This window comes from Psittacula echo (genome assembly GCF_963264785.1).
Source record: "Psittacula echo genome assembly, chromosome: 3".
Lineage (NCBI taxonomy): Eukaryota > Metazoa > Chordata > Aves > Psittaciformes > Psittacidae > Psittacula > Psittacula echo.
The window spans coordinates 112,408,261-112,435,558 of record NC_137736.1 but is presented as its reverse complement, the minus strand read 5'-3'; the positions used below and the strand labels follow the sequence as shown (position 1 = coordinate 112,435,558).

The 27,298-nt window shown below is 38.5% G+C and overlaps 1 protein-coding gene across 2 annotated transcripts in view; it reads left to right on the top strand.

Annotated features, from left to right (window-relative positions):
* The window catches only part of GRIA4 (glutamate ionotropic receptor AMPA type subunit 4), a gene marked incomplete at its 3' end in the record, with an annotated part of 229,397 nt that overhangs the window by 182,306 nt on the left and 19,793 nt on the right, over positions 1-27,298 (top strand). For both annotated transcript variants that reach the window (XM_080612922.1, XM_080612923.1), the window contains exons 11-13: positions 1,309-1,679; positions 2,984-3,182; positions 7,424-7,671. In XM_080612922.1, the coding sequence (XP_080469048.1) occupies positions 1,309-1,679; positions 2,984-3,182; positions 7,424-7,671 (818 nt within the window). The remainder of the gene's footprint in view (positions 1-1,308; positions 1,680-2,983; positions 3,183-7,423; positions 7,672-27,298) is intronic.

The window sequence follows — 27,298 nt, the reverse complement described above, 5'->3', positions numbered from 1 at the left end:
AAGTAGAAAAGAAAATTCCCACAGTGCTAGGATGGACGTTTATGAATAACTCTTAATTGTGCCTCTTATTTGTTACCTGGATGGGGTAAATTCAGGCAGATTATCTCATAAATTGAGGCCTTAAGCAGAGTAAGCCATTGCAGAAGACAGATTTTGAGTCTACCTTATTTACAATCAAAACAAAGTCTTCTCAAAATACGCCCAGTTACCCTTGTTAGCCCATAAGCTCTATAGAAGTCCATGGTGGTCACAGAGCACAGGCTCTGCTCTCTGAACCCACCTAGTTACAGCACCATGACAATGAACAGGAGAAAGGCTTCAGCAGCTTCTGCATCAGTTCCCTTCCCGCTGTTGCGTCTTCTGTCCCAGTTCCTCTTACAATTCTTATATTAAGTTCTGTTGTAATGACAAGTTTAGCATACAAGGCAATGGAAAACCAGGCAAGGCAAAGAGCAAACTTTATGTATTGTTGAATCCTGAATGACAGAAATGACCCATTAGCACAGCTACAGTACAGTATAGTTCATGCAGACACCACTGTTGGCAGCTGTAATCACCATCAATAATGCTTAATTCAAAAATTCATTCATTCTAAAAACATATCAGAGAAACATACTAAAAATTATTCCTGTCACTATATAGGAATGGATTTGGCACACTATTTATCCTTTTATTGCATGATTATGAACAGCCTTTTTTTGTATACTTGTCTTTTTTCGCTGTCTGAAAACTGATTCATTCCTGTTGAACTCTCTTTCGCCCAAGACAACTGCATGAAGTTTTGTGCCATCACAGCAGTAATTAATCATCTTTGCTGCTTCATGCTATTTGGAACTTCCTTGAGTCTATGAGCTGGTTTCCCTTGAAGAATTATTTTATCTTACGAAAATACGATAATAAATGACTGTTTCTGGGGTTTCATAAAAAAAAAATGACTGTATATTCAGGGACAGTAGGGTCATTCTCATTCTTCATTCTTCTTTGAATTCTTCGACTTTAGATCTAAATTATTATCTGAAATGACATACCTAAACTGCTGCCCACCTCTATAAGATTGAAGAGTCTTCTCCTTAGCAGGAATATTAAGTATTACTATAAATCTGTAAAATAAAAATCTGTGGTATGTGTCTTACTAAACGCATATTGAGAGTGCAGACTTTGATAGAAAAAACCCAGAAAGATGTTCCAAGGAACATTTAAGCCACAGTGTCCTGATGTTAATGACATACCTTTGGAATTAGCTGCTGAGCTGAGTGTATAAGCCAACTCCAATTAATCTATACATCTATATTTCTTTTTTCTTTATAGAAAGCAGAGATTGCTGTTGCGCCTCTGACCATCACTTTGGTACGAGAAGAGGTCATTGATTTTTCCAAGCCTTTTATGAGTTTGGGGATATCCATTATGATCAAAAAGCCCCAGAAATCTAAACCAGGAGTGTTTTCCTTCTTGGACCCTTTGGCGTATGAGATCTGGATGTGCATAGTCTTTGCCTATATTGGTGTCAGTGTGGTCCTGTTCCTAGTTAGCAGGTTTAGTCCATATGAGTGGCACACAGAAGAACCAGAGGATGGGAAAGAAGGACCCAGTGACCAGCCACCCAATGAGTTTGGCATATTCAACAGCCTCTGGTTTTCCCTGGGTGCCTTTATGCAACAAGGATGTGATATTTCCCCAAGGTTTGTGTCAAATCTTTTTACATTTGCATTTTATCTTCAACACTGAAGCATAAAATCTTCCTTCATTTATTTTCCTGGCAGTGTTTTGAAGTTCATTCTTTAGGAAGCCTTTTCATTTTTTTCTTTTTTAATGGTTATGATAAGGGCAACAGAGAATCTGCTTTGAATTTCTGTCATTACTATTATTTTGTGTATGTCAATGTGCATAAATCACAAACAGCTCTCAGAAACAGCGCATACACACTGGCAATTCCACTGAGTTGAGTTCAGAGGAACTGTGTTGCTGCTAAATTAGTTCCATTGTGTTATAATTATGAAATGCACACTATCGTGCTGAATATTTGCCTTGCATGAATGAATGTCCCATTTATGTTCCCTATCAAATTCTACAGAACTGCTTCCAGAATATCAGTATCTATGAGAGAGAGAATATTTGACCATCTGCTCCTGAGAACCCAAACTGTATTGCTAAACTATGCCTTAAAGGGTGGGTGCCTCAGATGTGACATATGATCCCATTCCTGAATTTCTCAACCTTTTAAGTTGCCTGAACTTTAGTGTGCAGTAACTGCAACCTCTCAATTAAACATTATGACCCAATCTTTCAAATTTGAATGCTATATTTTAGCCACTTACAGTGAGATTTTGAGAGTATTCAGCATTGGCCTAACTCTACTATTATTGAAGCTAGGAATAAAACTGATTAAGGCTGGATGTACATTACTCCTTAGCAGCTCTCTCATCAAATTACAGGTATTAAAATGGAAAGTATAACATTTTACTTAACATCTCTGCTACCACAAAATGCTTGCTTCTTAAAGAAAAATGTGAAAGTTCAAATGGTTGCAGTAGCTTGTAGAATATTTGATAAGTTTGGGTGACAGGAATGTTTTAATCCTAAAGCCAACATAATCCATGTGCAATACCTTTTGTCTTTTTCTTTAAGAGGAAACAGAGAAAGCTACTGATCTGCAACTACCATGTTTACTTTTGTCTACAGAAAGAGATTACCTATCCAGTATTTCTGGCAAAATTTTTGCAATGTTAGGCATTTCCTGAAATAATAAGACTGGGATTACTGCTCAAGAGAATTAAAACTTCTGTATGTGTGTGATACGTATTAATACAGTGAACTCTGCACTGTAGACGTTAAGATTCAAGAGGAAACGTATTTAAAATGCAAATTATGTCCCTCCCATTGACTGTTACATAATGATACATGTCCAACAATAATGGTGCCTTCTTTCTTTCTGTCTTCATGGCTTAAGAGACAGGAAAATGTGCATTATCTTATTCATGTTCAGATCCCTCTCAGGTCGCATTGTTGGCGGTGTCTGGTGGTTCTTCACGCTCATAATTATTTCATCCTACACTGCTAACCTCGCTGCTTTCTTGACTGTTGAGCGAATGGTCTCACCCATAGAAAGTGCAGAAGACCTTGCCAAACAGACTGAAATTGCTTATGGGACACTGGACTCAGGGTCAACCAAAGAGTTCTTCAGAGTAAGTTGGCATGTCTGTTACAGCAGCTCTCCCGAGTGACTGCTCTTATAAGATGCTTGGAAGTGTGAAATAATGTTACTTTGCAATTATATGTAATATAGTTTGTAACTCCTGAAATACTTCGGCTGTGTTTTTACACCCACAACATCATTTGTTGGAGTTTTCACTTACTTTAATTTGTGGAATGCTTATTGATCTTGTCACATTGGGCAAAAGAGGTGCCCTGAGGTATTCTGAAGCCAATGATAATTAAAGCAACATTGCAGTATTGATTCATCTGAAGCTGCAGTACTGAAATTATTTGCGGTACTGAAAGCCTATGGTGGTAACATGGAGTTGTGCAGATTTTGTTTCTGCTTATGGATTTGGCTGTGTGGATTTTGCTTTAGGGTCTTGGATGGTAGGCAGGAAATGCATTTTTTAATTTGCTGACTTTCAGATGAATAATAAAGAAAAATTACATCTTGGAAGGATGTGGTTGGAACATTGGGAAATAACCTAAATAGCCTTTCATATGTCTGTACTGTCTGTATTGATTACTTCATTTGCTTTCCTGTGTTAATGTGGTTTGTATGTAATCCTCATCGCTTGCCAGATGGAAAACAGGGACCCTGGACATCACAAGGAGTACATAATAACCAGTCCTTCCTGCTTTATTTTATGTCTCTCACAGATGAAAGTTAAGCCTAGCTGGCTGAACATGTGTGAGTTTAGTGTTCGAACCTGGCTCTGAATAAATGCTGTGAGCCAGTCATTCTTCCTTGGAAATTACACAGTTTAGGAGCATTATTTATCTGAAAGGTGCAGTTTAAGGCATTTTTAGAAGAAAGGAAGATAGAGTGATAATTTCTTCTTATTGTCTATTTGAAATTTGACTGTTCTGTGTTAGGTACTCCCACACACCTTGACTGTTTTCAGTTTGGCCAAACTGAACACAGTGAATCATTAGCAAAATTATGGATGAGATTTGTGAACTACAGACAGTATCAATTAAAAGGCAGATGCACAATGAAACAACCTTTTATTGTGAGAGATATCCCCATAGAAGACTTTGCAAATATTTTCCAATAGTTGTAAAAAGATTATGCTTTATAAAATATAAATGGCACTTAACCAACACACAGCAGTTGAGCCTTAACATAATGAAGTTGTCCAAGGAGTTCAGTACAAGCCATTGTTTTGAAAAAAAATGAAAGTCAGGTCTTTTGACAGATAAGCAGTCTGGGTCACAAAGAATTGTTTATTCTTTTAAATCATTCTGTAAATGTAGATACTTTTTTATTTGGATCTATATTCCATGAAAGATCTGTCCTTAAAGAGAAGATTCTTTGTCTGTCTACAATGATAGCCATTTTTTTGCCATTAATATTAAAGGGCTAAGAAAAAAAAAAAAAGGGAAAATCAATGTTCTCTTTATATTTTTTCCTTTGTTTCAAAATGCAGAGGGAAATATGGAAAGTAACTACAAATACTAAATATAGCTGCGTATGCAGAATTTGAAGCTTTATCAAGATTTAGACTGCATTGATCACTTTTTAAAAAATGGTTCAATCTGTTATTTAATGATTCCTAGTGATTGTTAGTGATACTGTATGCACTGTTTCTAGAAATATTTGTCACAAACCATTTTTCACAAAATATCATTGACAGACAATATTTGCACACCGTTTGTGTAATACATGAATTAAGACCTAGACTGAAACAATAGTGCAAGAAGACTTGTTGCCAAGTCTAATATTTTGTGTGGCTGGAAGCAAACATCATCACTTTGGGAATTAGAGTCATGTATAACTTTTTGTCAGTGATTACTATCTGGCTGAAGATGAGCCTTCAGGATATTTTCTCGTCACTTGATCATTTCTGATGCAAATGTCAGAAACTCTGAAAAGACATGCAGCCTGCTTTGGTTCTGTATTGAAAACAGAAAAGGGAAAGAAGGAAAGAACTTAGTTTTAGCAGTTGAATGTTAACAAGTGAAAATTTGGGAGAAGAAAATGCTCTTACAGAGCAGATGCCTTCTTAGACTTTCCATATTTTTTTGTTTTTTGATGGTCACAGGAAACTAAATCCTAAGAAAATTATTTAAATGCAACCTTTTCAAACTCATTTAGGGCATTATTTCCTCTTAGTAATAAAGCAATTTTATGTGTTGTGTGGTTTTAGTTTAAAAGAAAGTGGACTATTATATGCTTACTTTATAAAGAATATGATGATATGGATGTTAAGATATAAGAAATTATTGGAAGTGAAGGCAGACAAAGGCAAGTAAATATTCTTGAAATTATGCCTGATTCATTACTGCTTGCTTCCATTTTTTTTTCTTTCCGTAATATAAATCCATGAAATTACATCAGTGTAAAGCAAGAGGAATCCTTAGGTGGCTTAGCTTACTCTCTTGCTCTCAGCCACTGTTATGTAAATGAAAAACAGTTTCCACTACAGAGGAAAGAGAGGGTGACAAGGCCGATTGTGATTACGGACAGACACAGCTGTTGTTAATTTAAATGTTATTGTATCTGACAGAAAGATAAAATGATGCAAGCTAAAAAAGCAAGGATAATTTATGATGTTCTGCTATATGGTATTTTCATTGAACATTTCTGGTTAAATACCACTTACTTTCAAGCTAGACCTACCTCTCTAACAAATTAATTTCTAAGCAATAATACAATCATTCAGTAATTGGTGAAAAGAAGTGCTTCAGGGAAAATACCTCAGGCTCAGTTGCAGCCTTTTGAATCTGTTGTCAATTCAAATAATGCCTAGATTATAGAATTCGATATTTGTTTGAATGTTCTAAGGTCCTTTGTTTTGGGGCTTTATAATAATGAATGTTTTCCTGTAGCGCTCAGCACAGTGTGGAAATGGGCTTATAGACCAAATTTTGCTTAGCTAGAAGCTCCTGTTGACTCAAACAAAAGCTGACTTGAGCATTGGGTTAAAAATTCCTGTTTGCAGCATGCATAAGAGAAGACAAGTGCCATCTGTTATTAGGTAAAAACACTGTATAGTGTTTGGCTGACACACTGCTGGTTTGCATGTATGTATCCCTGTTGCTTGAGGAAGTAAAGGAGTTGTTGACTGAATCCAATGAGCATGGGAAGCTTCTCAGTCTGAAAGCATTAAGCATTTCCTTCCTTCCTTCTTTCCTTCCTTCCTTCCTTCCTTCCTTCCTTCCTTCCTTCCTTCCTTCCTTCCTTCCTTCCTTCCTTCCTTCCTTCCTTCCTTCCTTCCTTCCTTCCTTCCTTCCTTCCTTCCTTCCTTCCTTCCTTCCTTCCCTCTTTCCCTCCTTCCCTCCTTCCCTCCTTCCCTCCTTCCCTCCTTCCCTCCTTCCCTCCTTCCCTCCTTCCCTCCTTCCTCCCTCCCACCCTCCCTCCCCTCCTTCCTTCCTTCCTTCCTTTCTTCCTTCCTTTTCTATTCCTTTTTATTTTTGCTTAAGTCTTTACTTGCAGTTACACTATGAATTCCCAGACAGGAAAATTTCCACCTGATGCACTCTAAGCCATGGATTCTTGCACATTCCTTGGGCAAGCACATTTATTACTCAATTACTGGCAGGATCAGAGTCTTTAAAATAAATCCACTGATACTGCAGTTCTAAAAACATGCCTAATACGTCTTTAAGACAAATGCTTAGGGTATTTTTTTTCCTTTGGTCCAGTTTGCTGTTTCCATCTTTTTATTGTAAACCATGTCTTGAAATGGTGTGCAGCATTTCTGAGTGTTAATTAAATGAATTCTGGACTCTGAATTGTGAAAGCAGAAATCTTACTTAAGCTATTGTGGTTTTGGAGGTGTAAGAAGTAGGTGTTATAGAAATGCTTCAAGATTCAGCTCGGTATTTATGGGGAGATTATTTTATTGTTTCTCTTTTCCATACAGGTTTATTGTGGATTTCTGTTTCATATGTAAATCCCTAAAATTCACTTTACAACACTTTGACTGTATGAACTGCCTTTATCTAACAGTAGATTCAGATCTTAGCTTTACAGGGTTTCTTTTTGTGACTGCTAGAGCCTAACTGGATCTAAAAATAATAATATCCAATTTTATAGTACTGATATTGATACTTCTTGTTTCTTTTAAAATAATCATGGAATTCAAAGAAAATCCATACCCAAGTATGTTTTTCCTAATCCCAGTTGTTTGAAAAATGAAATATGATTTATTTTATTTTGAACAGTGCCATTCTGGAATGTTGCAACATTCTTTTGTTCTAACTTCTTTTTAATTTTCTCCAGAGATCAAAAATAGCAGTGTATGAAAAGATGTGGACCTACATGAAATCAGCTGAGCCATCAGTGTTCACTAGGACTACTGCAGAGGGAGTAGCTCGTGTCCGCAAATCCAAGGGCAAGTTTGCCTTCCTGCTGGAGTCCACCATGAATGAATACATTGAGCAACGAAAGCCATGTGACACCATGAAAGTGGGAGGAAATCTGGATTCGAAAGGCTATGGCGTAGCCACACCGAAGGGTTCTCCATTAAGGTGGGTGGAATAGTATAACAATATAAAATGTGTTGTTATAGTATTCCACCTTCCCTGATGTCCCTGATATAGCTTTTTGTTTTGTGTGTGAACATGGTATGTTACTTTTCTTTTCTTCCATTTCATATTTTTTTGATCAACAAAGGTAACCAATTCTAATTGCAATATGGATTTAGCAGCTATAGTTGGCATCTCTTTTAAGGCCATATAAAAACCAAACTGGTTGAACACTAGCTACTTGAAGTCAGCCTCTATAGAATTAACATCAGCTATATTATTTCATCAGCTTTTTTCACCAAATTCAACCTTTTATAGCAATATTATGACTGCATTATCTGCATCAGTATTTGCATTAATAATACGCGTACATTTTATGTTTTGTTTATTGATCTTGGCTGCTAATTTCTGAATAAGAAGCTGCTTGTAACATCTCTTCAAATGTCATTACTTGGAGGCAATTAGTCCTTCATTAAAGCAACTTCACTAAAGTACTTTTTGTAAAGCACCTTCTTATTTAGTAAAAAAAAGGTTGTGTTTCTAGCATTATGCATTTCAGTACTGCCTTCAAACTCACCAGTATTTTCTTTATCATGATGTCAGACGCATTCAGTCAAGTAGAGTTTTTGATTCACAGGCAAAACATCATTTACTTTTCATTCAGATTGTCAGGAAGACAGAAGTGAAGGTACTTCTTCCATGTTAAAATTGGCAGTATTTACCACTGTGTTGTCTTTAATGTTTAAGGCAAACAAATCTTGCTTCTTTCCTCTGGTAGACTTGCCAATTTTCTTCAAAGCAAATGAGCAACTAACAGACAACCGATGAAGTGTTTCTTGCGGAGTCTTAGAGCAATAGAGCACATACAGGTATGGGAGAGGGAATGGCAGTGGAACAACCAGTACACTGCTTCTCAAATTTTGTGCTCATCATTAAGGACTACAACAGACACTGATGAATTAGATTCACAAGAGAAACAAAGTGAGTTGAAGGGAGGAGTTGCAAATGCGGGGAGCCATAGTTCTGTGCAAGAAGTAACTAAAGAGGTACCTGTCTACATCCATGACCGCAGAGGAGATCTCATTACCACTATGTAGATAACTAGACTCACTCTTAGTTCACCAGTTTAACCTGTTTATGACATGACATCAGTAGCCTTAGCTGTATTACACAGATGGGAATAGGAGTATCATCAGAATCATTTTCATCTGGAGCAAAAGTTATTTCAGTGATTGAATATGCATATTTGGTCCTCAACGTTCAGTACCTCTCAGATTTAAAAGCCTTCACCACTGAATAAAGTAGTAAGAAAACATAAGGAGGTGAGAGAGGGAAAATTACAACAATATATAAATTATAAAAAAAACATGTCCAGAGCACATGGGGTTGTTAAAGGTAGAAGGCAACAGATAATACCTGAGGCTGATCTATTGCCTGGGTATATTATCAAAATACTTGGTTTTATGTTTTATATTTCTAACAGATTGCTATCTCCTTCTTGGTGTTTCAGACAATCTAGAAATGGTAGGCAGCATTGCAGTTTACAGAAGCTGCTTTCCTGTAATAAGGAAATGCCCATTGCTGACACAGTCATGTTATACTTTGCCATAGCTAGGGCAAACTTCTTAGGAATCTCTTTAGATGCTGTCATATATATCCTAGCAATGGGCTGTTTGCTCTAAGCATGCATTGTGGTGGTTTTTAGTCCCTCTAACTTTTTCTGCAGAGAAACATCAAGAGACAGACTGTTATAATGAACACTAGTAGCCAGTGGAAGTTGGTTTGTGTCAAATTTGGGCTTATTTCAGGTTTGGTCAGTTGGCTACAGAAAAATATCTAGCAGTAACAGGGATGAGATATAAAGGAGTTAGAAGGAAGAGGGTCCAGTAAGAACACAGGGGAAAAGCACAACCATGACTGTAAGGATCAAGTGTGAAATCCTGGTTCCAACCCAGCTAAAGACCAAGCTGCTGTATGTTTCAGTGAAGGCACGGTTTGGTCTAACTGGGGGTCGGCAATTGTCATTAAGGTGATGTGATCAAAAGCATTTAGTTTTCACATCCTACCTTCAAATGTGTTTCAAACAGAGGAAGGGGAATCCTACCTACCCAACCTGAAAACTGGACCAAACCTTCTTTCAAGCTGTCTCGACTGGCTGTCTGTGTCCATGCCTTTCCCGAGCCTTTCTTTCACATGTCATGTGCTACTCCCCTTGTTTTCCTGCTGCACCTCATTCCCTCTCCAGACCCGGTGACAAACCTCAGGCAACACACCAGTGCCATTAAAAACATTAAGCAACACACTTAATGTTCTGTTCAAAAGGAAAGAACAAGCAATACTCCACATTCGCACCACCTCTTCCACGTATGTCTATAGACAGTAGTGTTTTACAAAGAGGGAAAAAGCTTTCTACCCCTGTGAAAAGACTCAGCTGTAAATTTTAACTGCATGCTTCAGTATTTTCTGAACTGTTTGAAACTGTAGAATATGATGGTTTTGCTATTTTGACTGCATCCCATGTGGTTGTGTTTCTGTCACTGATCAGATGACTTACATAACTGATGCATGCACAAATAACTGCAAATATTGAACATGCAGTTTGAAATTCATGAAGGGCAGATGAGCTAAGCTCATTACATAAATTAGTCAAAAGACATAATTTGCTATGGGAGTTGTAAATTCTGTTTTTTATTTAATAATCATAATTTCCTACTTGAGTTATGTGTAGAGCACAAATTACTTGATGTAGCTCACAAATAATTGCAAGTAGCATATAAATGTTAAACAGTCAAGCTATTCTTGGGCTGTTCAGGACTAGGGAAAATATAATTTCTTTCAAATGAATTATTCATATTAAATTATTCACTAAACTGTTTGAGCACCTATTTTACTAGAGATATTTTGGTCTTAATCCTCCTCCTACTTACAATGATTATAAATCAGGAATTTTTCACTGAAAATGTAGTAACAGCTGCATAAAAGTGAGAGTACGAAGAACCAGGCCATATATTTTCACCTAATACTGTCAGAACATGGAGTAATCTAAATCAGGCTTCATCTTGTAGCATAGGGCTAGTGATAGTTCCCTGCCATCAAATCACCAGGCTCATGTTCATTACAGGGCACATACTCATCACTTGGCTCATGCAGATGAAATCCACCTGTCAGAGCGATCCAGGGACGGGTCTCTCTGTTGCTCATGACTCTACATGAGCAGGGTAGTGGATTTTAATTTGAAACTCTTCTTTACTGGGTTCCATGCTACACTCCTGCAGTGTTCAACCAGTACCTATTGGCTAATTGGAATTATTTATTCTCAGTGCTTTTTCAGTATCAGGATTCATGCATATCACTGGATGGAGGAGAATGGGAAATGCCTGATGTGTGTTTCTTTTATGCCCACTGAGCAGTACCACATTACACATCATGTGTGTCTCCTTCCTTCCTTCCTTTTCAGTGATATTCATTTCTATATAATGTTGTAAAAGACTGACATATTTGAGAAGGAACTTGGGATTGAGAGCAAAAGCTCTCATCACAACAAAGACTGAGTTTCTGTCATGGCACTACCCAGCTGTCCTTACTGTTTCCTTCTCCTACCACGGTAGGTATCCTTCCAAAACTACTGTGTAGTAATCAGTGTGAATTAATGAGTTTCTTTCCTCAAAAGTGGTGTTTTCAAAGGTGGTTAAGAGAGTGTTGCCTGTCTACTTAGCAAGACCTTCCTTTTTAAATGTGTTATCATTAGAAGACGTTGACTGTGGCCAGACTTCTGGCCATTGTGGAGCATCCCTGGCTCGTCTCCCCTGCCACTTGCAGTGATCTGTGTTTCTAGAGGACAATGTCTGGAGATCATCTGCTACACAAATCCTGTGCCTTGCATGCCTCAGCTTTCCTGTTGTAGACATGCAGGCATCATAAACAAGTTTGAGTAGTGATAAACATGGGAGAGTTCTCTACTCTAAGAGGTAATGAAAAAGGAACTAGGGCCAGTGTTGTCTTAAAACTACACTAAAAGTTTTTTCTACTTTTTATATCTTGAAGTTGATTGAAGCAAATGTGAATGACAGGTTGAGCTAAAAAATAAGAATTTGTCATCATTATTTCTGTGACTCTTTTAGCTAAGGGAATTTGGCTGTCCTGTCCTGCAGCTGATGGTGTGCAGTGTGGATGAGGGAAACCTGTTCAGGTCATGAGTGTCTGGTGAGATGCTTTGAGTCCTGTGAGAGATTCATCATGGTTGTTCACCAAACTGATGAAATCCAGGGCTATATTAAGTTCCTGCTCTTGCAATTATGGTTAATGTTTGTAGATATGAATCTGGGATTTGATGTTTCCTTATTCCAGTCTCTGTTCTTTTTATATAAAAAAAAAATAACTTCAGTTTGACTTTAGGAGGAATCCTTTATGTTCTAGAGAGTAAGGCAAAAAGGTCCATGGGGTGATATCTGCTGGTTCTTTGTAGTGTGACAGCTGGTGACGTGAACTGTGTCTTTACACTGACTAGGGTGCCAGTTCTTTATTCATTCTTTGCTCTGTTTATATTAACACAAGGTGGGGAATGCAGGAAGTGCATCAGTGAAGCAGGTGATGCAGATATAATTTTCTAATAATTCTAGCAGCTAGTTGTGAAGTGCAAAGAACAACATGAGTGAAGCTATGGATTTTAATTTCTACCACTTGCAATGGAGCAATGCCCTGGAGAGTGTTTGAGGTGCAAAAGGCATCCCTGCAGTGCCTCATCAACATTGTATGGATTCTTCTGTTTTGTGTAAGTGTGCAATACCTCAAAGAGATTTACCCTAGAAGTGAGGGATCTGTGGTGCAGGAACCTCATGATGAAATATGTGAATTTATGTGAATAAGTTAAAGATTTGTTACAAAGGGAATCTTTTTGTGCAAGGGCTTTTTAAACTACCATCTTGATCTCAGTGACTTCATCCAGTCCTTGTGTTCCTGAGGCAAATATATAAAATTGGCATTCTTTCACTGCTATGTTTCAGTGTGGTACTGCAGCTGACAGTGTTACCTTTGCTTTTCAAGGATATATCCAGTATGGTCTGTTAGTTAGAAATGCAGTGCTGAAGGAAAACTTACTTTGGTAATGCATACAATATTTTGGCAGACCTTACATAGGATGGGATATTCCCTAATCTTTTTTGGATGTGTTTTTCATTGTCCTGAAACAAACTTGGAAAGAATAAGGGTAAAATCTGATAGTTATGTTCTTCCAATGGGACAATTAAACTTTTAATCAAGTTCTTTCCTTGTTGCTTTTGGAGACCAGATTATAAGGAGCTTATTGTGGAAGGAATTCCCAGATCATTATTCACTGTCAAAACTGTTTACTGTGAACTTAATATATTATTCCAATATATACTCCAGTTTATTTTTACCCTTGTTTTGTAGATTGACGAACTTATAATTCACACCAGGCTCTGCTGGAAAAGAATCAGAGTCATTACACAGTAATAACCTATAAGGACAGATAAAAATGCTTCCTTCAAAACTTCTTGCATTCTCTGGTTTCTTATGATTTTTATAAAATTGGATTTGTGTGTACACAGAATGGGCATGATATTCACAAATGCCCTTTGAATAGCAGGAAGACTAGGAAAAAATGTTTGAGCTGACCATGCAAATTTATTTACTACAGAAGACTTCTTCCACTAGTGTTTTTCAAAGTTTTTTTCTATGGAAATCCATAAATGTTGGCAAAAATAGACTTTTTCCCATGAGTAAAGCTTCCTTGTGCAAGTTATGTTGTATCATAAATCAAGCATTTTCCCAGACCACTCTTCAGTGTACCCTATGTTATTCAGTTTTCAAGGGACTTCATAGATTTTTTTATTTTTCAATCAATATCATTGATATATCTATTCTAGTCTGTGGTGTTTCTACGCATCTGGGCTGTATTTTTTATTCAATGGTGGTTCCTGTTCTAGAAAGGTAGAGAAATAGGCAAAGGTGATGTACCCTTCTGTCACCACGCTGAGGTCTGTGCCCTACGTGATTTTGAGCATTGCCTGGCAATTCAGAGAGAAGAATGGGTATTTCCTCTGCTGGCTGTCTTCCAGCTGGCAACACTGGCATCCAAAGACCTCCCCAGATCATTCTGGAGACAAGTGACCTTCACAGTGAAGAGAGGTGCACAGGAAGTAGGTTTGATTTTTTTTCGTGTTTCTTGTCTCCAGCCAGAATGGCTGGTCTTGCCCATTGTCAGGTGTTATGCGCAGAGGCAACCATTCCAACAAAGCACTGTAGGAGCTAAAAACTGCTATTATTTATGTTTGATGTAGAGAAGATATAGAGACAACTGGAAAATAATGGGTAAAAAATGAGTGATGTGAAATTGCTGAGTTTGACCTCTGTTCTTTTCAGACAAGGAGCAGTGGAGAAAAAAAATATCCCTGCATAGATACAGGGTGGTTTGTTGGTATTTATAAGAACAGGATTTTAGTCATGAGTTTCACTTACCAAGATTTTACAAGGTCATTTCTTTCTGTGATACAAAGTTATTTGAAAACCAAAATGTGATCTATAACATTTTATACTTTTTGTAAACACTATCCTGTTCGATGATGTAGATCATGCTGTATGACTTTGCATAATATTCTTCCCTTTGCTGTAGGCATAACAAGGCTTGAATTACCACCCCATTACCCTCAGAGCTTAGCGCTTAGATATTTCTCAAGCAGGTCAGATCCTTCAGAACTTGTTAGGTTTTCTGTCAAGTAAAAATAATGTTTTCTAGGTAAAAAGGCAGAGAGTGTGCTACTGCTTAGAAAGGAATGTAAAAGTCAGGGGTCAAAGGAAGATCAGTGAAGAGAAAGCCTGGCAATGAATGTTTGCAAGTTGTTCTTTCAGCTGAGCCTGAGAGGTATACGTAGTTTTAGTTACCTGGACTATTTCTGTCTAAAACCAGAACATCTATTTTAAAACAAAAAGGAAGACTTGAGAACAGAGATCAGAATCCTAGCTTGCTTGGTTCCCTAGTGATGCCTATTGGATTAATTTTATAATTCTAATCAAGATAAGGATCTTCCCTATACAAAATAGTGCAATAAAAAAGAGGAAAATTTGATGATGGCTAATGAGTGCTATTGCAAGATATATTTGAGCAAAATCTTCTACTTGGAGGAGTTTTGCCCTTTCTTGCAGCGTTTATATGTAAAGGCAGGAAACTGTACTAATCCTAACTTAAGTCAGTAAATTGCAGTGAAGAGCATTGTTATGGAGAGAGTTTCTGATATTTTTATCTTTAGAAGAAAACAACTCATTAATGTCCGTTAGTGTCCACTGGATTCTGCAGAATCATCAAATCATAAAATGGTTTGGGTTAGAAGAGACCTTAAATATCATCTAGTTCCAAAACCCTGCCACAGGATTTCAACACTAGACCAGGTTGAATTTTACTGTCCTGGCAAAAAAAACCCCACATCAATAGATCTTTCAAATACTTCAGAAAGTCATCTTTGAGCTACCTTGCCCCACAGAGCCTATTTCGTCATTGCTTCTTGCAGGAAGTTTCTATCCTCAGACTTCAGGTGGGAAATCATAACTGAACAAAGCTCTTTATGGTCTGGAGAAGAGAGCAAGTCACAGAAATTTATTCTGTTGCCATTTCTCTTTTCCTACACTACAAAAGACATTAGGAGCAACTGATGGAAGGCAAAGCTCCTCCAAGAAGCCCAACCCCAGTTTTGTCACACAGCCACATTCTGGTACCTCTCTGCTTATATCATCCTGCTCCTTACTCCAGAGCAGGTCCCAGGATGTTAGTGAAAATGTTTGCAAAATGGAGCTGCTTCAGAGTGAAAGGATAAAGCATGGAAACAGCAGCAAAACTATCACCTAGAAAGGTTTGGGTTTTTTTTAATCTAAATATTGCAATGGCAATAGGTTCTTTTAAATTGGCAATATAATCAGTATAAAAGGTGAAACTACCATTCTGTCTCTTCAGCTTTAGCATTGGTGCATCAACAGCATGATGCACTTTTTTATTATTTGTGTTCCTTTTTTACAGATACTTATAAAAAAGCTTTGTCCTTCTGGTATTTAGTGATTACTAAAGGTGAAATTTCTGTGCTGTCATATAGGATCATTGCTTTGGCCAGTCCGTGGTAGTCAACACCAGGACATGTTTTATAACGGTCTCATTTTTTACAGTCAGAAAGAAATCAAGGCATCAAAAAATCACAGTTTGTTTGTTTGTTTGTCTGTTTCAGAAATATTTGAATGCAAACAGAATAGTTGCTTCACTATATCCACTCTGTCCAAATGAAATCTGTCAGGCTGTTCTCTTCTCTGCCAGATAAAAAAGGGCATATATTTAAGGATAAACAATGAACTTCCCTAAAATTATCAGTGGTGACCAGAATGTCTCAGAAATACTGATACCATTGCTGTGCACATGTCTTACTGACTTTCTGGACCTTTGCCAATGTTTGATAAGCATTAATTCCCACAGTAAGCCAGTGGGATACAAAAGGGTTATCATTGTTTCCAGTCTATAGATCCTCTGAGGAACAAACTCTGCTTCTTGGCACTTCAGAAATAAATTTCTCCTGCCCTTTTCCTTACCATTTCCCCAATCCCTCATAAAGCAGCTCAGCAGAGGGCAAGTTGCAGCCCATTATATTTTAACAATGCAGCTCATTATTATTTCTCTCTTTTCTTTTCATTACAACCCTCTGGCTGTTTAGGTGTCAGTTCCCAGGAAACTGCCAGAGTCTATATTCATTGAAGATACAAACCAGCTACCCTTTGAAGTTGATGGTGCAGTTCCCTCCAAGTAAAAGGCCTATCCCACTAAGATAATAATTGTCCAGGTAAACTGTTGGTAGACTAAAGCAAGGGAGAAGGCCACTGAAAGGCATCTCAGCAGCTAGTAACAATACCTCTCTGTGGAACTGACATTTGGGAAACAAAAAGCACCTGAAAAACAGTTTGCGATTAATCTGTGTGGTAGTTGCAAAACCGCCTACTTTCAATTGTCAGCAAGTACAGAACAGACTCCCAAGAGACACAAAATCGCCATTTAGTTTTTATGCAGCCTTGGCTGTTGTGAGAAATCCCAAACCAAAAGTAAGGAAGAAAGTTTATTTCCTTTCTCCTAGTTTGTTTGAGCTGAGAACAGACTGGCAAACTGCAATGGAGTAGACATTATGGAGAGAGTGAACAACCCAGAATAAAAGGTGAAAAGATGTTGCCAATAAAAAAAAGTCACAAAACAGGATTCAGGAGGTTTAATATATAATGTAAGCTACTCTTTGTCTTGGCACAACATCTCTTGGCAAAATGTCTCATTCCCAGCATTGGCAAGATGTTCCCAAAGTGTATGTGTTGCAGATAAAAAATGGCCATCTGGGCACTGGACAGTACAAGTTTAAAAGATTGCATGGTAACATGGTGACTTGTGGTTGATGAGTAATTATTTCTCTCAGCTGGTCTACCTTGTGTGTGGAGGAAGTATAGTCAAAACCACTGCTCTTTTTTCAACTATATCTAGACATCCTTTGCTGAAGTGCCTTGCTCCCATTTTCTTCCTTCCTTCCTTCCTCTGCTTCCCATTCAAACTAAGTCACTGAGTAAGAGCTTAAATCAAAGCTGAAAAAGGATTTAGCTCCTATTTAACCATATATTTTAGCAAATCACATGATACTGAACAATGTTGTGTGCTTTTTTCTGAGTGATTCTGTTTTGGCAGAGTTGGCAGTTTTCTGTAGTCAAAATTTGACTACAATTTTCCCTGAACTTTTTTAAAGCTAAATGTAAACTGGATGAAGATGGTCAGAGCCTGACCTGATACAGAGACCTTTTTTATTGCTCCACAGAGAAGATAGAGCCTTTCTTTTTCACACACACACACCCTTCCCCATGGGCAGGAATAGCATCTTTGTGTGAGAAGATCCAGATATCTTGCATATTCCATTAATAGCAGCAGGGGTGAATGAGGCCAGCAGATGAGAGCAACCCCAACATCTGGAAGCCCATCTGTTACCTCCAGAATAGTCTTTCTCTGTACATAATCACATATAAGACTTATTCCAATCCATTGTTTATATGATTCCATTTAGTGCAACCAAAATTTGCAGTTCTGTCTGAAGAGAGGTGTTTACATCAAGAATGAGACCTTTGGCTTCCTTGATATGGATGTAGACACCTGATTTTATGCACAGCAATGTGGAAATGCTTTATATAGCATTTTACACTGTGTCATTTGTGTGGTTCAGGTCTACTTTGGAACTTAAAACTCTGAGTCTGCAGAAAAACTCATTGGACTTGACTGGAAATCTGTGAGGAATTAGAGAATATCTAGATAAGTTAAGTCACCCAAATTTCAGATGCCTAAATGCTAACATTGCTAGGCAATTTTTCAGATTTTTTACATTTTCAACAATGGCAACAAGAAAAGAAAAAATAAGAATTTGAAGGTTTCCACCTTCAAATCACCCTTTCTACCTTCCACCAGCTTTTTACTGGTTGCAACACAAAGCTGTAGGAGCTAGGTTGTACACTGATGTACACTGGTTTTTATTAAAAAGATTATGTCCTTGTACATGCAGAGCTGTGGGACTAGCCCACATTCAGGTGCTCTGCACTTTCTAATATCATCTAATATCATCTCCTCAGGTTTTAATCAGTAATGAAACTATTTTAATTATATTCTATACCTGCTAATGATATTTTTTCATTTAAATCTACATGAACACTTGACAATTAGTTCTGGTTGTGCATAATATAAACAATGTGAAATTAGGCTATGAAAGTGTACTTGAAAGTGAACAGAAAGTCATCAGAGTTTGTTGATGATTTAGGAACTTTTCCTATCACAGTTAAATAAGCAGGCTGCTACATTTGGCATCTGTTTTAGATCGTGGGCAGTTATCCAAGGCAGTTTCCAATTAGAGTGCTTTTAGTTCGTCCAATTTGTAGACCACAAAAGAAGATACTGTGGCATCAAATGAAATAATTGCAAACACTCGGACCACATCTAGAATACTGCATCCTTTTTTTGGCCTCCTAATTGAAGAAAAACATCAATAAAATGAAGCAGTTTCAGTGGAAGGTGATCAAGATGGAGCTGGAGCACCTGCCCTGTGAGGAGAGGCTGAGAGAGCGGGGCTTCTTCAGCCTGGAGCAGAAGTGGCTTTGGGAGAGCCTCCCCAATGCCTGTGGGGAGGTCTTTGAGGAGATGGAGCCAGGCTCTCCACAGCAGTGCAGGGCGGGAAGGTAGGAGACAGCAGGCATAAAGAAACAGAAGTTCCGACTGGATGTAAGTAGGAACTTTTTCCCCTGACTGCCAGAGAATAGTCTGACAGTGACACTGGTGGTCCAGAGAGGTTTTTTTAACTAGCAGGGGCATGTGGACATGTGTTCGGGACAACAGCAATTCAATTATTTGGATCTCCATTGAACATCTATGAGTAATTTACATACCTTGTTATGTCTACAGCCTGGCTGCTCATTTTTGAAACATTAAAGGCATGAGTATTACTGTACTGATGTGACTGTGTTTGGCATGAGTGGTATGAGTGCTGGTGTATTTGCATTTGCTTCTGTGTACATGGCTGTACCAACAGTGGCAACATTATATAGCTGGTTGCCAGAGGGACTAGATTGCCCTTGACTGATAATTTCACCTGATCCTGGACTGATGTTCAACTGGCTTCAGGGCATTTTAATTATCAGCACACTGGCTATTGGACTGACCATCTTGTCTGGTTGCTGGCACCGTTTATGTTTGTCTCAGCCTATCAGATCTTCCTCATTAACTTCTGCGATAATATTCGGACAGAAAGTCCTAGGAACACTTCCAGCTAATCCCCGTTTTGGCTGCTGACCAAATAAGGCTTTATATAACACAACTGTAATTGCTTCATTTGTACAGTATTGATCTGCCATTAGGCAAAACACAAGCCAGTATTTCACTAAGGCTTAAGTTATGCAGTATTATTTATTGTTTGAAGTGCAGTTGCAGCTAGAATTCCCACCTGGGGAATGGGCCCCCTGTTTTTTCTCTCAGTCTCTACTTCTAATTAAAGTAATGAACTTCAAAGTGCTTGCATTATAATTAGACCAAAGCTTAAGAAACCATCTCATAGCAGGAATCTTTCAATTTACTGCCTTTCTTCTAATCTTTTATGAAAAACATCAATATAGAGTCACAAAGAAGCATGCGGAGCCACAGAAGTCTTTTATGCCTCTTCTCAATCTAAGTTTAGGTCTGATAATAGTGTATCAGCTGTGCGGATCTTATGAAATAGTGGTCAGTTTCTGGCAACAGTAAAAATGAAGCATCCATCCTGATCTCTTAGTGTTGCAGATGGCTTTTGGCATAGTGGCCATGTTACATTAATAACTTTATGAACATTGATGTCAGTGAATGAATTCCCTCAGAAGCAAACTGACGTTTTGCCCTGTAATTTTCCCATGTAGAGTTGCTTTCCTTACTACAAAAAAAAAAAAAAAAAGGATGAGCAGACTGCTTGTATTACAGCACTTTCAGTACCATACCGTATGCTGATGGTATTTGGCTTTGCAGTTATTTCGTGCTTCATTCTCATTAAGGTGAGACTGGAGCTTAGTGACTGAAAAGTCTAACAAGATAGGCAAAAAAATGGTGCTGATTGGAAACAGCACCTAAACTAGTGGGTTTGTCTATAAGATAAAAATATAGACATTCGTAGAATCATAGAATTATAGAATAAGTTTGGGTTGGAAGGTCATTTAATACAACCCTCTGTAGTGAGCAAGGACATCTTCAAGTAGATCAGGCTGCTCAGACCCAATCTGACATGACTTTGAATGTTTCCAGGGGTGGGGAATCTACAACCTCTCTGGGTAACTTCACTGTAAAAATGTCTTCCTTACATTTAGTCTAAATCTACTGTCTTCTAGTTTAAAACCATTACCCCTTGTCCTATCACAACAGGCCCTGATAAAAAATCTTTCCTCATCTTCCTTATGAGGCCCCAGTAAGTACTGAAAGACCACAATAAAGTCTCCCTGGAGCCTTCTCTTCTCCAGACTGAACAATCCCAACTGCCTCAGCCTGTATTCATAGGAGAGGAGCTCCATCCCTCTGATAATTTTTGTGGCCTTCCTCTGGATGCATTTCAACAGGTCCGTATCTTTCCTGTACTGAGGACTCCACAGCTGGACACAGTACTCCAAGTGGGATCTCATGAGAGCAGAGTAGAGGGGGAGAATCATCTCCTTTGACCTGCTGGCCATGCTTCTTTTTATAAATTCAACTGAATTTGGCTACTCCATGAATTTCTGAGAACCCCAGTAGCAGTAAGTTCATTTTTTTCCCAGTTGCAGCTGCTAAGAAGATGGCAGGAGGTATTTTCTCTCACTGGAGCTCTTGCCACAGATACCTGTGTCTCTGTCACCCTTACAGTGGTTAAATGTAACTCATTTTGTATGACTTTTCTCTAAGGACATCTCAGAAATATTATCTAGGATAGAGGACTTCTATCATCTTTTATGGAGCATCTTAAGCTGACAGTGAGGTAGTTTATGAAAAAGGTATGCAGAGATGCACAGTTGAGCATCTTTAGATGCTTGTAGAAGTCACTCCATTGCAACTCCGGATGACTTTTTGCCATTTCTTAATCTTAAACTGACATTTTAAACTAATCAGTTGATGATAATGAAGTTTTGTTGCTTATAAGAAAGAAAATAGAGGAACGTACCATAAGGAGTAGAATAACAGGAGAAGACCATGTCAAATATAGATCCTCTTACCCCTCTTATCATTATATATTTTTAAATGGTGAGATTCAGCTTGGCATAAATGAAAAATTGGAGAAGTCTGATAGTGAAATCTCTTCAAATACTGCCAAATTTGAACCAGTCTACAAAAATGCCAGATATGTTAAACACTGTATTAAGAAAGATCTTGGGTTTATTATATTAGCTGCCCTGCTACTTACTGAATAGAACATACATTTATATAGCACACTGAGACATAGGGCTGGTTAGGAACCAGAAAACCTGATTTTTGCAGTGAGTCCAACAGGATATTTGGCTTTGCATGATTTGTAGCAAGAGACAGCAATGAGTCCTGACTGGTTTTGGAGATCATAGTAACATTTCTTCTGGGGTTAGGTGATTCAGCCTAGGACTGCATCTTCCTGTGGATGAAAGCTGTAAAATGCTCAGTCAAAGGTACAATATTTCTCCCACTTCTAGGGCATGTTGAATGGAGTGAAAAATTAGTAGCTGCTGAAACAGCTGCCACCTGCTTTGTGCTGGAAGATATTGCTGTATCAAGTAAAATGTCCCTCTGTGTAGGCTGTCTAGTAATCCGTTGGTGATATCAAATGGATTGAGATGGATATAAAGAAGGAACAACTTTGTAAGTTATAAGGAACTGCACCCTCTTTCTATTCAGTAAGCACTGAATTGCATCCAAAAGAGATATGTTTTTCCTAGCCTCATTTTGGGTGAAAATAGTCACTCTGCAGCATTTAGAACCATTAACTTAAAATGCCTTATAAATACGGCTAAGTTTGTTAGTACGTAAAAGAAAATTTGAATCTGCTGGCCAACATCAGTAATGATGAGTAATGTTTTCAATACTGTTAAAATCAAGTAATCCATTTGAAAAACAAATAGATCATTTGTGCAGACAGTAAAATGCAGTGTTTGGCTTTTTCTTGCGGATGGAGTGACATAAGGAGTCTCAAACAACATGTGCTTGGATAACGTAACATAATTTCATTTAAAGAGACTTGCACTAATGCAGTCTAGGTGAGAGAGGAGAGGGACAGCGTGAGACGTGATAGAGCTTCGCTGCTGTGGGCCCCACCACAAGCTATTGCTGTCTGCCTTTCAAGAAGTGCAGATGTAGTGCGGATGGAACCTCTGCCTGGCACTGAACCACATCCTGTGCCCTGCCATGAAAACTGTACCTTTCTGTGCCAATACTACCATTTTCTCTCAGCTGAGGGTCCATAAATTCAGGAGTTATTGGAGAGGCAGGTGAAACAGCTTCCTAACACAAAACCTGCTGCGACAAAACCATGAGCTGACATCTGCTTCAACTACAGTGTAAAAAGGCAAAAGGCTTTCTGCCAGCCATGGCAGAGGTGAATCTTACCCCATCTGAAAGCATTAGGTATTTTGGGATCATGTATTTTATAATGCTCATTTTACACGTTTCAAATGTTCAGATATTATTGTGAGTGCTTTCAGCAATATCAAACATACAAAACTAGTAAAGAACTCAGAATTCCTAATGTTTCTGAGGTGAGAAAGAGTTTTAAGGCAGTTGGTAGCACACTAAGCTTATACTCAGAGCAATTCCTGCGGTGTGGAGAGACACTGGTGCTCAGAAACTTTTGAAAGATCCCACTGAAGCCTTAAAGACGTATTTTAAGTTGCAGGTGTTGGACTGCAGCAGCCTGTTCATATAATCCTGCTTATGCTGCAGCAGCAGGAAAAAACATGTACTTTGAAAAGTGGTACTGCTTGGTGAGAGCAGGATGAAGAAGTTGTTAGCAAAAATTAAAATAGCTGAGACTTGGGAGAAACTAGTGTTTCTGCTGCTACTAAAGACTATATACTGAACCAATATGAACAGTTACTCTAGGGACAATTGTATGTTGTTTTTATTTACAGCAAAGATTTGGATAAAACAGAGAAACGAGTTGCCTTCCCAGTTCAGCCGCTATTGCTTTTACACAAGCAAAATGCATATTTAATTACTTGTGCCAATAATTGGAATATCTTTCTGCAAAACAGCTTTTAATTTATATAAATATTTTAAATCACAGTCATCAGACCTCTAGGTGGTGTAAATTGTCAGAAGTTCTTTGGATTTAAAGTAGCTATGGCAATTTTTAGCGGCAGTGGGTCTCCCATTAATTGGAACTCCTGCTGATCCTCAAGGTGTCAGTTTGGCTTATATTTGTTTACAAAGCTTGGTGCAAGTAACTAAGCTGCCTACTTATGATATACATAGAGGCTGTGACCACTTGGTGCCCCTGGAAGTTAGCCATCTCTTGTATAGCTAAAGGAAGAGCATTATACTAATTTAAACTAGCCACAATTAAAAATTATTTGAGCAGTGCCTTAAATTTCCCTTCCCTAAACAAAGAATAACAATACATACACACTCCTGTACAGATAATTTATTTTTAGTGTTTGTAGAATATTTTGAGATACTCTTCCAGTATTGGACAGGGTGTTTTCAAATAACATTTATAAATACTACGAGCTTCTAATGCAGCACACAACTTGCCCATAGCTGTTTTGCCAGACTTTCGACTTTCTACAGGCCAGTCAGTTCCTCAGGGGTATGTGGCTTTTGCAGGATGGACTTCAAGAGTCATCCGCTGTCCTAGTGGATGTTCAGCTGAGCCTAGGCACTCAACTGAGATGGCTGGTCTCATCCTTTCTCCAATAAGCATGTACATAGCAATGGAAGAGTTAAGCAGGAAAGTCTGAGAGAGTGACTGCAGAAGAGCTGGCATTGTTGTGAAGACTCACATCTTGAACATTAGTAGTTCCTTATTTAATATAAATGGTCGGCAAACTATCGAAACAAGTGCCAAGGGAGGTTGGAACTAGGTGATCTTAAGGTCCAACCCTAACCATTCTATCATTCTATGATTCTATTACTTTATTTAGTTTGAACTATCAGCTCCACATGAAAATGTCTTGATATGTGGTGGTCTTCATGACTTGAATACAGATTTTTCATCCAAATAACGTTACAGCATGCAAACCTTTATATCCCAGTATAAAAACTATTCCTATAAATTTTTGAATGTCTTAAAAAAAAACCATGATTTTGAAGTTCTCCCTTTGTCATTAAAATTTAGGTTGTTTTTATTCTAAAAATGCTCTTGCATTAGTTCTTTTTTTTTAATGTTTGCATTATTGATCCTTCAAGCCTTCTGAATATAGAATGATGTAAGCTTTGGCTACATCTTCCTCATTAACGCAGTGCTTGTTTCATTCCTAATTTATTAAACATATTCACCCAGTGCCATGCAGCTTTACACTTAATTTCTCTTGATGAATTGTCAAACACCCTTAAGCTGCACTGCATTTTGTGTCGTGTTACAATCTACCATCAGCAGTTTTCAAAACATGGCTAAAATAAGCAGCTCAGGAGATGGGTAGGTTTTAATTTTTTGCTTGTAAGGTTGCATTTTAATTTTTTCCCATTTAAAATCATTTGAATGGATGTTATGAACATCCGGGGAAAAATGTACTCACTTGTCTTTCCCTCTGAGACAGATCCTCAGCTGCATCCAGGAAGCACTAGGTTGTGCGGCGAGGGGAGTTTCTTGAGCAGCTGTGGCCTCCTCTTCCCAAGCCACCTGGGCTGGATGCAGATTACATCATGAGAGAATAGCTGTGATTCACAGCACTGAAATAAGGGCACTGAACTTGGCTTTGCTGAGGTCTCCTTCTGCCTTGTCCTGAGGGAGGACCCCCTCCAGTCTGCACCACAAGGGCCAAGGGGCTTGTCTGGGAGATGGCTGCATCAGAGATGTCCAAAGTCTAAGGATGAAAATGAGCTTTGAGTTAGTTGAAATGTGTCATCAATTGCCAACACTTTGCTTGCTGGCTGTGACATTGTGGTCTTGGGAAATCTTGTTCCTTCAGTGCACTCCTCCTGTGGATGCACCACTGCATCCATGGCTTCACTGATAGTAGTTTACTGATCCCCACTTGTTTCCAGGAACTACTTATATGGGAGTATATATGCAACAAACATCTATGATAAAGTAGGCATGGATTTTACTGGAATAAAAAGCAAATCCCTGTATTTTGCCAGTTGTTCCATACCTCATGTATGGCCTACCTGTGGTGCTTTCATCACTTAACATCCAGATACTCTTTGTTTGAAGTTTGCTATATTTCCATGAAGTTTCTATACTTCTGTAGCAAACTGCATATAGAAAACTATATAGCAAGCTATACTGCATAGTTCAGAGAATCTAAGACTAAAGGGAGGTGGCATCCCTCTGCACAATGTGACTTCTAAGTGACTGAGCAATTTCTGAGGGTTTCAAATCCTTGTGGGAATGATTTATGAAAAGCCTTTTAGAGGTTCAGGGTCTTAGCTTCTGCCTCAGTAGCTGCAGTGGTGGCACCAGCAGTTCTAGGACAATACACTCTGCAATATGGCTGCAGTTTAAACAAAACTGTCTCTGTGTATGTAGAGTCTCATTAGTGAGTCATGTTATTTTTGCATATCCTGCTTCTTCCTTATTTCAAGTGAGCAACATCCACAACACTAAGTAGTGAAACAACAGTGCTGCCGGCTGTAAATTCAACAGCAGAATTTCACCCAGAATCTGCCCAGGATTCAGGGAAGTATTTTGCTATCTAACGTGCCAGTTACACAGAATTTATGAGACTAAATTCAGGAAAGGGATTCCGGAAAATGTCAAAGCTGTTTAAATAAAAAAGACATTTAAGTTTTCCTGCCAAAACTCTACTGGTGGCCTAAAAGATTGTTATTAAATGCTCCCAGCACAGACCCTGCTTTTGTTGTAATGAGTACTTAGTGATCTGTCTGTGCCTTTATGCCATTTAGTACTCAAAACCAAGTATGCTGAGACCTGACTTCATGGAGGAGGTCTCCTTTGCTATGTGCTCAGGCCAAGGCTGAGTCCTCTGAATTGCCTTTGCGGATGGTGCTGAGCAGTGCTGATGGATGGTGCTTTCCACCAGCTGTGGAACCACTGTGCATGCAGAGATTTTGGGAGCTGAAGGGCTTAAACAGAGAGCAGCTGCAGCTGAGGCTGTGGATACTTATTCAAGTCTAATCAGGCTGGAGAGAGCCTTTTCTACGTGCTGCATGTATTCAAGCTCTGGGCATTAGACTGTGGAAAACAGGACTGATCTTACTGTGCAGAATGCATTTCATGGCTTAGTTTCTGGCTTCTTAGAGATGATGAGCTGCTGTCCTTAAAAAGGTACTTAAAATGTGGCATTAAGCAGAACTCAGTGCCCCCTCCCATGCTGTTCCCCTGTGGCTGTCTCAAATTATCCTTAGTGCTTGTGATGTTGGCTGCTGTGGTGCCTAGCCTGGGCCTCTGCGTCATTCCCTCATGTTGCAGGGATGTTCATGTGTCTCAGTCAGCCTTGGAAATACCCCTCCATGGTTGAACATGTAGTTGCTAGGTACCATAGTGTTGTATGCCAGAGTGTTCAGGTTGTTTGTTGAATACCTGCCTCACTGCTTCCTATGGACTGAAGTCTAATGGATGGGTCATCTGTTAATCATTGCTGTGACCCAAACTCAGTGCAAGTCAAAGCAGACCTCTCTGCTAGCTTCCCTAGGCTTTGGGCAAGCACCCTATTGTGATTCTTTTGGGGTACCAGATGAGGTATCACTGCCTGGAATCAGAGATGTTATTTTGCAAGGAACTGGGTAGTTGCAGTGTCGTGTGTGTGTATAGTTTTATCTCTTGATAACTGTCAAAGGCATATCTGCAGTTGGCACAAGCAGGCTTTTCAAAAAAAAAGAAGTAACACTGATTTACTTTTCAAACTGCTTGTTACTGTTTATTTATGGGGAGATGGAAAGAGATTTAAAATAAGCAAGAATGACTTAATTCTCATCAAGTTTTTCATACTGTAATTCTATAGGCAG